General features: G+C 58.2%; 1 protein-coding gene across 1 annotated transcript; it reads left to right on the forward strand.

Annotated features, from left to right (window-relative positions):
* Nucleotides 1-679: 679 nt before the first annotated feature.
* VPS51 (VPS51 subunit of GARP complex) lies at nt 680-8,748 on the forward strand (the record flags this gene model as incomplete). The annotated part of the gene is made up of 10 exons (XM_081999932.1): nt 680-1,936; nt 2,741-2,870; nt 2,968-3,114; nt 3,603-3,825; nt 4,528-5,269; nt 5,495-5,713; nt 6,508-6,729; nt 7,098-7,219; nt 7,731-7,818; nt 8,488-8,748. Exons 1-10 carry the CDS (start codon nt 1,739-1,741, stop codon nt 8,746-8,748), a joined length of 2,352 nt encoding a protein of 783 aa, XP_081856058.1. The 5' UTR covers nt 680-1,738.
* Between the last annotated feature and the right edge of the window lie 4,632 nt (nt 8,749-13,380).

Consider the following 13,380-nt stretch of genomic DNA (forward strand, 5'->3'; position numbering starts at 1 on the left):
TTGTGCAAAGGAAGCTTGTAAGCATTGCCAGGCAATGAATTCCATGGGGAGGATCCATCTGTGTACGGCGTCTTGTTTCAGGAACAGGTTATGGCACCGTGTAACCTTGCTCAACCCTCTGAAACGTAGAGCTGCAACATTAGGAAGTTCTTGGAAAAATTGAGTTAGGATGCCTGACCTGTAGACGTGTTGCAAAAGAATTTTGCTCTGCAGCGAATGTACTGAGGAAGCGCAAAATCTGAGAGAAGGAAGAATTCAGGATGGGGGTTAATCACAACAGTAGCAACACAGCAGTTGAAAGCAGCACGATGGTAGGGTGCAGGATCAAATACATAACAGCATGAGCACTGGGACTGACCCTCTTGAAGATATCCTCTCACCCAGCTCTTCAACATCTTCTAAACATCTAGTTATTTGAGCAATTTGTTTATTTTGGTTTCAGTGCTTGCCCATAGTCCTAATATTACAATGTTTTTTCTGAGGCATAAAAATTAGAGAGCAGATCTCCTTCACACACACAGCTCAAGGTGAATGTACAAAATATTTGGAGGTGGGTTTATTGATGCTTGTAACAAACCAAGAATTAGAACTCCTCTGTGAACTGTTATTTTAAGTGCGGTTTTGCAGCGCCATCTGAAGGTGCATCTCCAAACCGTTACGTACAGAATAACTTGTATTTTTCTTGGACGCTAATGCGCCAATTAACACACTAGCTAACACGTATAACATGCAGCTGGGATCACTGCAGCAAACATGAAAAAAAATTCTTGGTAATAATAGGACAAGATAAAATACCAAAAGTAATCACTTTCTGAATCCATACGCTCCTAGTTGTTGACTGGAATTAGTAGAATGTAGTTAAGCGTCTGAAGACCGGGGGATTGCAGGTCTCGGGGAAGCTGCAGGTGCCAGGGGGCTCGATCAGCATCACATGGAAAGGGAAAAATGAGAAAAAAAAAACCAAAATGCGACCATGGTGCCTTGTTCTTAAGTAAACCCATCCTCAGCGAGGGCCGTTCGGCGTAACAGGTGGACGTACGTGTGCTGCCGCGCTCAGCCACCGGCCCTGTCCCGGTGGCACGCGTGTTGTGGGACCGGGACGTTCCTGATGCTCTGCTGCTGCTACCGATTGGCTGCTCCTCCGTTTTGGGGAGGAATGTGAAGGCAGGAGAAAGGGAGTTTAGGGGCGAGTGAAATACGTCCATCTCTTTTTTTTTTTTTTTTAAGGCCACTCAAAGCGAAGGCCTCCGTTACAGCCCAGCCGCGGAGCGGCGCGCCCGCCCCAGGCCCGCCTGGCAGGGCGGGCTCCGCCGGAGCCTCCCCCGGCCCCGGCGCATTCCGGACCGCCCCAGTCTCCCCGGCCCCGGCGCCCCAGGGGCCGGCACCGACCGGGGGGGTCGCGCAGCCCTGCGGGGACGGAGGCCCAGGCGGTGTCGCCTGTCACGAGGACGGGGACGCAGGGGGCTCCCGGGGACACCGGGGAGGCACGGGGACAGACGGACAGCGGCGGGTAGGGGCTGAGGGAGGGAGGGGGGCGGAGGCGGGGTCGCCGGCGGACGCTCACCCCTCGGCGGCTGCCGCCTCCTTCCACTTCTCCGTCCCACGGCGGCCCGTGTGCCCCCCACACACACCGGGGGCCGGGCCGGCCCGGGGGTGTGACCGCCCTGACACGCCGGGCGGCGGAAGTGACGCGAGGGGAAGGGCCGGAAGTAACGGAGGGGCCGGAAGTGCCGGCGCGATGGCGGAGGTGGCGGCGGCGGCGGCGGGGACCGGGGCTGGGGGTAGCCCCGAGGCCGGCAGCGGCAGCGGGTGGCGGCGTCCCCACGGGCCGCTCCAGCGGTACTACGGACCGCCCGCGGCGGAGGCGGCAGAGGCGGCCCCGGACCCCGCCGACATCAATGGGCCCCACTTCGACCCGGAAGTTTTCCTTACTAAGGTGACCTTTGACCCCACAGCGACCTCCCCCCCCCGGCCCGGGAGCCCCCGAGGTCGTTGTGGAGACCCCGCCCGCAGACACCCGACAGGGACCCCGCAGACTCCCCCTGGGAGGGGGGCCCCAAGGACCCCACGGGGGCCCCAAAAGGGCGCCGTGAAATCCCGATTGGCCCCTTTAAAAGGACCGTGCAGCCCCCGTAAAGGCATGCGGCCAGAGGGACTCTGTAGGGCCCCCGAAGGACCCTCAGAACACCCCCGGGGCCCTAAGGGACCCCAGAAGATGATCTGTAGGTCCGACGGGTGTGCTGTACATCGTCTTCCATAGGCACTCTTTAGGATGCTGTATGTTTGTCGATGATGACAATATCGAAGCCCCGAGGGGCGGTTGGGGGAGGCAATTAGGACTCCTTGAGGGGGCAGTTAGGGCTCCTCGGGGCCAGCTGAGGATCCCAGGAGAGCCCCGGAGGGCAGAAGGAGGCTCTTGGCAGTCATTCCCAGATCCCGGGAGGGACCGGGGGTGGCATTTAGGGGCCTGGGAGCCAGCCAGAGCTCCCCAGGTGTCAGCTGCGGGGGGACCGTTTGCAATCCTGGGAGGGGCCCCGGGGTGGCAATTAGGGGTTCAAGGGGCAGCTGAGGATCCCAGAAGGGCTGTGGAGTGGTTAGGGCCCCAGCGGGCCAGCTGAGGACCCCGGGGGGGCAACTGGAGGCTCCAGGGGTTAAACTTGGGGGCTGCAGGGTGGGCAGTGGGGCCCCGGGGCGGGCAGTGGGGTTGGGGGGCAGTTGTGCAGCTGTTGCCCCCCTCCAGGTGCGCAGCGAGTGCCCCCTGGGGCAGTTGTTGGCCCGTGAGGCCGCGCTGGGGCGGGAGATCCGCGCCCTCGACAGTGACATGCAGACGCTGCTCTACGAGAACTACAACAAGTTCATTTCTGCCACCGGTGAGCACCCAGCACAGGGGACCCGGGAGTCCGGGGGGGCTGGGGGGTCCCAGGCAGCCGAGGGGAGGGACCCAGACATCCGGTTTCTTCTCCCCAGACACCATCCGAAAGATGAAGGTCGACTTCCGGCGCATGGAGGCCGAGATGGATGATTTGGCTGCCAACATGGCCGCCATCAGCACCTCCAGCGCCCGCGTCAGCGCCGCGCTGCAGGACCGGCACCGCCGTGGGGCCCAGCTTGCCGGTACGGGGAGCAGGGGGACCCCAGGGAGCAGATCTGGGGTGTGGAGGGGCAGATCTGGAGTGTTGGGGGGCAGATCTTGAGGTTCAGGGAGGCCTTAGGGGTTAGATCTTGGGGCTTGGCGGGCAGATCTGGGGGGTCGGGGGACAGCTCTTGGGGTTGAGGGCACCCTTGGGGCAGATCTTGTAGGTGGGGGTAGATTGAAGGGGGCTGGGGGACCTTGGGGGACAGATCGGGGGGGTTGGGGGCAGATACGGGGGGTAGGGGGCAGATCTGGTGTGTTGGGAGATGCCGGGGGCAGATCCGGGGTATTGGCGGCAGGTAACGGGGTGGGGGGTGCTGAGGGGCAGATCGGGGCGGGGGGGCGGGCTGCAGGGGGTCAGAGCCAGCTCCTGGCCCCACCCACACGTGCTAACCCCGCCCCAGTGGCTGGCCCTGCCCTGTGACATGGCCCCCCCCACCCCGTGCCTGACTCTGCCCCGGCCCCCCAGGGGTGCAGGCCCTGCTGCGGAAGCTGCAGTCCCTGGTGGAGGTGCCGGGGCGGCTGCGGCAGTGGGCGGCGCCAGGGGCGGAGCCTGCACGGGCCCTGCGCTGCCACGCCCGTGCCCGCGCTGTGCTCCGCCACTACCGCCACCTGCCCTCCTTCCGTGCCATCGAGGACGAGAGCCACGCCATCATGGCCGACCTCGCCCAGCGCCTGCGCGCCCGCCTCCGGTGCGTTCGCTCTGAAGCCTGCTGATGGTAGCTCTGGGAAGTGGGGTTTTGAGGGATGTTCACTCTGGAGCCTACTGATGACAGCTCTGGGGAACAGCGGGGGGGTCAGTCTGGAGACTAATGATAGCTATTCCAGTAAACAGCCGCCTTGGGGGGGGTGGTTGTGGTACGTTAACTCTGAAACCTACTGATAACAGCTTCAGGAGGCAGCTTTTCAAGGGGTTGGGGGTGTTAAATCTGGAGCTTAATGATAACAGCCCCCAAGAAACATCCTACAGAGGGGGACGTTTACCCTGGAGCATATTAATAGCAAACCCAGGAACCATCCCTTATGCAGAGCATTCATAGAGTAAGTGGGATAATTCTGACCACTACCGAGAGCTTTTAAAAGGTTGTGTTAAAGGTTGTGAACATGGTTTTTTTTTCATGTGTTTATGGTAAAGGGATAATTCTGGAACCCACTGAGGAGTTTGAGTGATTTTTCATTATTGTTGTAAACTCTGGCACTGATGATCTTTAGTGAGTTTTTTATTACTGTAGCCACTTTTAACTTTGGAACATGCTGGTTCCCCTTTGTTTTTTTAATGATGAAGCCTACTGATGACTTGTATCGCTTTTTCCCCGTTTTCCTGCTCTGCCACCATTAACCCCGGAACCTCCCACCACCCCCACATAACCCCCTTGTTTCCCTCACCCCCCCAGGGATGACACCTTGGACCCCAAGGAGCTCACCGAGTGCGTGGAGATGCTGTTACAGCTGGAAGAGCCACCTGAGGAGCTGTGCGAGGAGTTCCTGAGCCACGCCGGCGCCCGCCTCGAGGCCGAGCTGGCAGTGCTGGAGGCCGAGCTGCCCCCGGCTGACCCCTCTGGCACCGCCGCCACGCCACCCCCCGCCTCCGACATCCTCGACTTTGTCGACCGTGGCAGCTCGGCCTTCGTGGGCAACCTGTGCCTCCTCGCGGCCTCCTACCGCAGCCTCTTCGAGGGGCGCCCGGGGGCTGGGGATGGCCGCCTGGAAGCCTTCGCTGCCACCCTCACCACCCGCTACTTCCAGCTGCTGGAGCGACGGCTGGCGCTGGAGCGGGGCCTGGGTGACACCTCGCTGCTGGTGCGGGCGCTCGACCGCTTCCACCGCCGCCTCCGCGCCCTCCTCGAGCTGCTGCCCGCGGCCGGCGCTGAGGCGGGCGCCGCGCTGGTGGCCCGGGCGGCGCGCGAGCGGGTGGATCGCTACCTGCGGGCGCTGCAGACCTTCTTCCTGGGCTGCCTGGGTGACGTGCGCCAGGCGCTGGCCGCCCCCCGGCCCCCCGGCAAGGAGGGTCCCGGCCTGCCTGACCTCCTGGCCACGCTCGCTTCCTCCATCCTCGGCCAGCTCAAGGCCGTCCTGGCCTACGTGCAGCTCTTCACTGCCAAGGATGTCGCCTTCGCCAGCCTGCCCTACTTCAAGGTGGGCTGTGGGATGGCGCGGAGTGGGTGTTGGGGCAGTTTGGGGGGTCACTGGGGCAATCTGGGTTTGGCACAGGGAAGTTTGAGTGTTTTACAGGGTGGGTCGGGGCTTGCACAAGGCAGACTGGGGGTCACTGGGACGGTTTGGAGTTTGTACAGGGTAGCTTGGGGTTTTAGGGCCCCAGGGTGGTATTTTTGGGGTGTAACCCTTCATTTTTGGTTGCAGGGGGAGTTCTGCGTGGAGGCAGTTCGCGAAGGGCTGGTGGTGGCCTTCGTGCGCTGGCTCTGCCGCACCGCCCGGGGCTTTGCCGACGGCCCAGCTGAGCGGGGGGCCCCCGCAGCACCCCCAGCCCTGCTGCTGCTCCTCGCCCGCCTCTGCCTTGATTATGAGGCCACCACCATCAGCTACATCCTCACTCTCACTGATGAGCAGTTTCCCCCACAGGTGAGCCCCCCAAAACTGCTCCAATTGCCCCAAAAATGGCCCTAAGGTGACCCTAAACGTCCCTAAGAGGTCACAAAATGGCTCTGCACCCCCCTGTGTCTCAGTGTCCATTCAGGACACAGTGGTGGGTACTATGGTGTACATGGAGGCATGGGGATCTTCCTTCTGCCTCCTCCAAAACATCCCTGAGTGGACCCAGAATGGTCTGATTGTCCCCAAAATGGCCCCAAGGGGGTCCTGAATGGGCCTACGGGACCTCAAATGATCCCGAGATCCTCTGTGGCCCCATGGCCCCCCAGGGTGTTGTGGTGTGGATGATGGTGTGTTTGGAGGTATGGGGATCTTCCTTCCATCTTTGTGTGCCCCAAAATGTCCCCAAGTCCCTCCCTGTGCCCTGCTGTGGCCCCATGTCCATCCAGGATATGACCCTGGGGATAGCAGTGCATGTGGAGGCAGAAGGGTCATTACCAGCGCCAGTGTCTCCCAGATGTCCCCTAAGGCACATCAACATGTCCCCAAGGGGTTTCTGCTTGTCCCCAAGTCCCCTCAGATGCCCCACAGATCTGAGGATGACAGTGATGCTGTTGCAGGTGGGGTGGCCCGGAGAGCATCCCATGTGTCCCCTGATGTCCCTGTGCCCCCAGGACATCAGATGGTGGAGGCACAGGAGGGCATCCGCACATGTAACCCCAAGCCACAGGGCCAGTGGTGACGGTGGGGATAGCGCTGTGCACGGCGGTGTTGAGGGTGTTGCTACATGTCTTCACCTGTCTCCGTGTCCCTTGCACCCCCAGGACACAGGCCCGGCGGTGACACCAGGACCGGCACTGTGCGCAGAGGCACGGGGGGCAGCGCAGCGGCTGCTGGACCACTACGTGCAGGTCCAGGGCGCCGCGGTGGCACAGATGCTTAGGAAGAGCGTGGAGACACGAGACTGGTTGGGCACCGTCGAGCCCCGCAACGTTCGTGCTGTCATGAAGCGTGTGGTCGAGGACATCACCGCCATCGATGTCCAGGTTGGGGCAACACCAGGAGCCCAGAGTGGCTGGGCGGGGTCTGAAGTCCGCCGGAGGGTCCCAGATGTCCCAGAGGGTCCCTGAAGAGGCCCTTGAGGACTTTAGGAAGCCCCCAGAAGGCCTCTGCGGGAGTTCCTGAAGTCCCCTGGCAGTTCCCAGAGGGTTCCGGGCAGGGGACTAAAGTCCCTAAAGGGCCAAGAGGGGATGCCTGAGGTCCCTGTATGGTCTCTGAGGATCTTTGGGGGGTCCCGGAAGGGTTTGGGAGGGTCACAGAGGATTTGAGGGGTCCTGGGTGGTTTGGAGGGGCGTCCCAGAGGGTGTTTTGGATGTATTCTGGGATACCATCACTGAGAGGTGTGGTGCTGCAGGTGGGGCAGCTCTTCGAGGAGGGTGTGCGGCGGGCGCAGAGCAGCGACTCGAGCCGGCGCGCCTTCTCCGTCTACAGCAGCTCACGGGCACCCGGGCGCTACGCCCCCAGCTACACCCCCAGGTCAGCCCCGTCACCCAGGCCACCTCTCAGCCACACCCTAGACCCTCCCTGGTCACCCCCAGGGTCGCCCTGTCACCCCTGTGCTCCCTGTGTCACCCCTGTGGTAGCCACTACATCTTCCCCATGACCTTCTTCATGACCCCAAACTGTCCCAAAATTCCCTGGTGATCCCCATCCTCCAACCATCACCATGTTCCCCCTGACTGTCCCAGTGTCCCCTCATGGTCCCCATGTGCCTTGCGTCCCACAATTGTTTCGTCTCTCCATGTCCTTGACCGTCCCCATGTTCCCTGCCTGCCCCCACATCCACCACGCCTCCTCTCGTTCCCCTGTCTTTGTGTCCCCAAACAGTCCCAATATCTCCTGATCGTCCCTTCGTCCTCTGACCACGTCTCTGTCCCCATTCCCCTGTCTTCTGACTGTCCTGGTGTCCCTGCCCCCACACCCCCTTATTTTCTCAAATATTTGACTGTCCCCATGTCCCTGACTGTCCCGGTGTTGCCATCCCCAGCGCCCCCATGGACACCCACCTGCTCAGCAACATCCAGAAGCTCTTCTCCGAACGCATTGACATCTTCAGCCCCGTCGAGTTCAACAAGGTGAGGCCATGGGGACATCCCTGTGTCCCCAAGGGCCCCTCTGGTCCCCCTGTCCCCAAAACTGCCCACCTTCCTAGCTGTCATACATCCCTGCTGTCCCCATGACCCAGGCGTTGGGGCCCAGGGCGTCCCCAGCAGCTGATGATCGGGACAAGGGGTGTTCCCACTGTCCCCTGATGCTCCCCTGTCCTACGTGTCAGGACTTGGGGTCCCTGCGGCTGATGACCAGGGCTAGGGTGTCCTTGTGTCCCTATGCTGACTTGACTCGGGGCCTCCCTGTGCTCCCAACAGCCAGACCAAGGGTGTCCCCGTCCCCCTGTGCCACACGTCCCCTGTATCCCACTGTCCCATGTGTGCAGGCTTGCGAATAGCAGCCAGGACAAGGGTGTCCCTCGTGTCACCCATGTGCCCATGCTGGTGGGACTTGAAGAACCCAGGCTGAAGGAGCCCCCATTCCCTTGTGCCACGTGTCCCTTGTGTCCCCAGATCCCCTGTGTCAGGACTCAGGGGATCACTGGGGCCTGGGGACCAGGATGACAGTATCTTGGGAGCTGATGGCCTGGCGAGGGGTGTCCCCACATCCCTGTGCAGATGTGACTCGGGGCCTTCTTGCCCTGGGGGCATCCCTGTCCCCCTGTGGTACATGTCCCTGCTGTCCCCACATCCCAGGTGTCGGTGCTGACTGGGATCATCAAGATCAGCCTAAAGACGCTGCTGGAGTGCGTGCGGCTGCGGACATTGGGGCGCTTCGGGCTGCAGCAGGTGCAGGTGGACGGCCATTACCTGCAGCTCTACCTCTGGCGCTTCGCCGCTGACGAGCGGGTGGTGCAGGGGCTGCTGGACGAGGTGGCCGCCAGCGCCGCCCACCGCTGCCTCGACCCTGTCCCCATGGAGCACAGCGTCGTCGAGCTCATCTGCGAGCGCGGGTAGGACACGGGGACACGCAGGGGCATGGGTTGATGTACAGGACACGGCATCACACAGCGGGGGGACACAGGGACATGGGACATCTGTGTCACCATGGGGCACAGCCGATGGGGACGTGTCTTGGGTCCTGTTACATATCTGGGGACAGACCTGTAACCCAAGAGTCCCCACACATACATGGGGAGGCTCCATGTGTCTTCCCCCACACGACAACACACAAGGATGTCCCATGTCCCCACACACGGTGACATGCAGGGACTCCCCATGTCGTCATCCTCCCAGCCTGGTAACACCCCACATTGTCCCCTCACCCCAGTGACACCTTCAATGTGTGCTGACGCTACGTGTTGTCCTTGCAGCCACAGTGACACACCATGTCATCCCCCCACCTTGGTGACAATCCCCTCGTGCCTGGGCACGCTCTGGGCACAGCCCCTTTGTCACAGTCGGGGACAATAAATAAAATACGTGTGAGCTGTGCCTTGTGTCCCCTGCCTGTGCCTGGGGTGGGGACAGGACACAACAGGGACAGACGCCTGGGTCCCTGGGGGGGCAGTGGGGGGCAGCGGGGGTGCAGGGGTCGCCTAGATGCCTGTGTCCCTTGGCCACCTGAGTCCCCATGGGGCAGTGGGGAGGTGGCAGACCTAGCCCCTTGCACAACCTTGCAGAAGCCAGAGCTTTGCTCTTGCACTTCGCTCTACCTTTGAGATCATGACGCAGGCCTCTTGGAAAAGCATCAAAGGACAGAAGGCACGCGCTGAGAATTCAACACTGCCACCTCCCCAGCTCAGGTCGGGGGATCTCCCATTGCCGGTGACTGCAGGCCCTCCATTCACCCTGGAGCGAGGCCACTTCTGTATCGGGCGTTAAGTAAGGTTGGAAACTGGAGGGTTGCCCCTGGCCAGCAGCTAAGCCCCCACCAGCCGCTCGCACGCTCTTTTCCCCCTGCAGCCGGATGGAGGAGAGAACTGGAAGGGCAAAAGCATGGAAAACGCGAGGGTCGAGATAAAGGCGGTTTAACAAGCACGGGGAGGAAAAAAAAAAGGAAAACAAGCAATGCGGCGGCAACCACTGGCCACCTCTCGGCAGCAGGCTGACCGCCAGCCATCCCCGGGCCACGGCTGCCTTGGAAAGACTCCCCCAGTACCAGTTTTCCTGCTGAGCGTGAGGCTGCGTGGCATGGGCCACGGTACACCTTCGGTCAGCTCGGGGCAGCTGTCCCGGCTGCGTCCCCTGCCCGCCCCCAGCCTGCTCACGGCGGCCGCAGGGAGGGATGGAGGGGGCCGCGGTGCTGTGCAAGCACTGTCAGCACCAGCTGAACAGCGGTGTGCCGGCAGCCCTCGAGACAGCACGGTGCAGGCTGCCATGAAAAAAATTACCTGTCTCCCAGGCAGGCACAGGACAGAAACTCTTCTGTGCCTGCTCACAACTCATCCGTACGAGAAACCCGTGGAAAATAGGGCATTTGGCTTCTCGGGGAGAAATCTGAACATGCTTCTGGTCTGCGGCCGGTATCAGCTCTTCTTGCGCGACCTGGAAAGCACAGACAGGAGAGCCTGCCCAGTTTCTTCTGCACCCTGGGGACAGGCCTCTCGCCTCGATTTGCAAGGGCAGACTCCCAAAAGCGGCACCACAGAGGTTTTCCTAAATCTCACTAACGGAGAGCCCCCGGCAGCAAATTCTGCGTACAAACACCAGGCACAACTCGCCCTCCCCAGGAAAAAAAAACATAGAAAAAATAGATACAAAATAGAAATTCCAGGTGTTAGAAGTATCCTCACCTGGATGAGAAGGAAGGAGAAGGTATAAGTAAATTGAAGGAGTCCACAGATGATATGCACGTGTTCTGTACTTCTCAGTGCATGCAGGGTCCTATACGACCTGATTCCCAATTCAATTCCCAGTATTTTCAAAAATACGTCTTTTATCTGTTCCTTTCCACTGAATTGTCCATACTCACATTTTTACTTTTGATTTCAGAGAAGAAACATTTAGTTTTGGTTCACAGCAAAGCAAGAAGAACAACCACCACCATTTTTTATGTTCCTGGAACAGAGTAGTGTTCAGTTCTGCTCATATGGCAAGAACTGCATCTTGCTTTTAATAAACAGGTTTATTGTTTGACCAATTCTGTGGTAGGACGAGGAGTACATGGACATACCCTTCACTTTTTTTGAGCTGGTGAAGTCGTCGATCCCAGAGGTCTGATGTTCTATCGCTTCTGTTAGTAGCAGGAGTGATGGGCAGTCTGCGTAAATGGGGTGCTTGGTTTTGGCAGTTGTCTGATCTGATCTCGGGCAGTTCCTGTCATCAGAGCAGCATTTTGTGAAAATAACTGGGCCAAACTGGCAGAGATCAGGAATCGGGTCACACTATTTGGCTTCAGAAAGACCTGCTGTGATCCTTCAGCAGGACATCAGCATCCTGGACTTTCAAGTGCTAATCTGTGCAAAAAAAAAAGGACTTTGCAGATCGCTTTTCTTGGTGAGACTGGCTCCTTGCAACCATTCTTGTCAAGAGAACGACGTTAGTTGTGGGCTTGAGGCTGCGCCTAGAAGGTAACCCTGGAGCCAGAGCCCTTCACGAGAACTCACAGCTTACCCTCCCCACAGGACATAAGCAAAGACCTACAACCACCGTACCAGTGAGCATTTTAGGCTAAAGGTGCACAGAAAAAGGCTCAGTAAACACGATGTTCTCAAGGCAAGAAGTAGCAGCATTCGGCTTGACCTAGCACAGGGGGATTGTTCATTTGTTTGCTGTTCCCAGAGTCAGTGCTTCGTGCAGTGCAAACAAGTGCCACCGAGACCAGGCAGGCACCTGGACCACAGGGGATGGGCAGGTGGGGTGGAGAAAGCGCTCTCGGGAAGCTACAGGCAGACACGAGAAGCCGGTTTCCCCAAGGCATGCAGTTTCCTCCCACTGCCATTTCAGCAGGGGGAGGAGAGGGACCCGCATTCAGGTCTTCGTGGCAAGTCCTCCCCCCAGACCGCTGCCAGCCCCCTTGAGGGATGCAGCCCTGGGGCAACGCGCTCTCTGCCCGAGGTCTGCGCGCTTCGCCTGTTTTACGCCCAGGCAGCTGCCAGCGTGGCTCCAGCGCCCTCAAACCTTCCTGCGCTGGGCCGGTTTCCAGCCACCGCTGCAACCTTTTCACGTTCCTCCGGCTGCCAGCCGAGGGCTCGGTGCTGAGCCAGCGGCTCTCCTCGCCCACAGCCACGTGCCCGAGGAAGGAGGCCCGAGAAGGGCCACGAAGAACAGTCGCTATGCTCCAGGTGCAGAACAGCCACACATGCTAGATTTACTTTCATTCAAAGGACAAAGGATTCTCAGATGTTTAATGTAGGAAAGGGAATGGCAAGAGTAAGTCATAAGTGTAAATAAGCAGAGGCAACAGGAACCGCACCTCGGCAAGGCTGATGGCTGGGAGGCCAAGCTCTCACGCATGCTTAAAAGTGATTTCTAATAGTTCCATTTACTTGCAGCTAGCTTTTCCTGCTGGATTTTCAGCACCTCTGAACCCAAATAGGATCAGTATCCCACCTGAAAACAGACCTAGAGGAAATGCTTTGAGATGTCAGTGATCCTGAGGATGTGTTGAGAGGCCCTGGTTCACGTTCCGAGTCCTGATCACATACTACTGAGAAGGCCTGGTAAGAAAAGCCCCGGGGAGGGGGGGGGGGCCGCGGGGTGTTTTTTTTAATTGTTCTAAACAAAGCTGGGCTGGGACAGCTTAGCTCCGAGGCACGCATTTAGAGCTCAGGAAAGGCTGCCTGAGCAAGCAGGAATAACAATGAAGAGAAACACCTTGAACCAAGAATGAAAATATCTTAAAATCTTGAGGTTGTAATTTCCTGGGATTTCTACTTGGGGGTGGGGGTGCGGGTGTTTTTAAATACCAGTGCTCCAGTTGTATACTGACTGAAGTTCCCGCTCCATCTGGTGGCAGCAATTCTGAATATTTTCTACAGTTATACAAGTAGTGGATTACAGGGAGGCAGGTTAGTTCAAGATGAATTCAAGTCATGTATTCCTTTGCAAAGATTTCTGTGAATCTATCCCTCATGCCAAACTGTCCCTCTTCCAATTTCCAGAAACAAAAGAAGAAAGTAAAACTAGTCAGCAAATTCTGCAGGGTTACCAAAGCACAAATATTTTCCACTGTAGCAGGAGTTACGAAGTTCTTCCTAGACAAGAACATTCTTTGGATATCTTAAGGACTCCTTAAGGATCTTAAGGAATATTTCCTTAAAACGTCTTAAGGAAACACTGCAAAAAGCAACCCTAAAGGACAGATTCCAAAATACTGTAGATTTTTCTAATAAAAAGCTATGATGACTCCAGAAGAGATTATTAGCTCACTTTTATCAAACTGAATATGAAAGATATTCAAATAGCATTCAACTTCAAAGTTTTTGCAAGCTTTCTTACAAAAAGATTACAGTCATTCTAAGATACAAAACTCAATCTACAAAGCATCTATCAAAGGACAATCATCTCACAAACAGAAACACTGATCAATAGCAGAGCATCTAGCAGTTGATGTATTTAAATATAAAACCCCACATCATTTTAAAGACATTTGCTTGCAAACAGTTCATTAACTATATGCACAAGGAAAGGTCGAAGTCTCCTTGC

Source organism: Phaethon aethereus (assembly GCF_964289735.1).
Source record: "Phaethon aethereus genome assembly, chromosome: 5".
In the NCBI taxonomy this organism is placed as follows: domain Eukaryota; kingdom Metazoa; phylum Chordata; class Aves; order Phaethontiformes; family Phaethontidae; genus Phaethon; species Phaethon aethereus.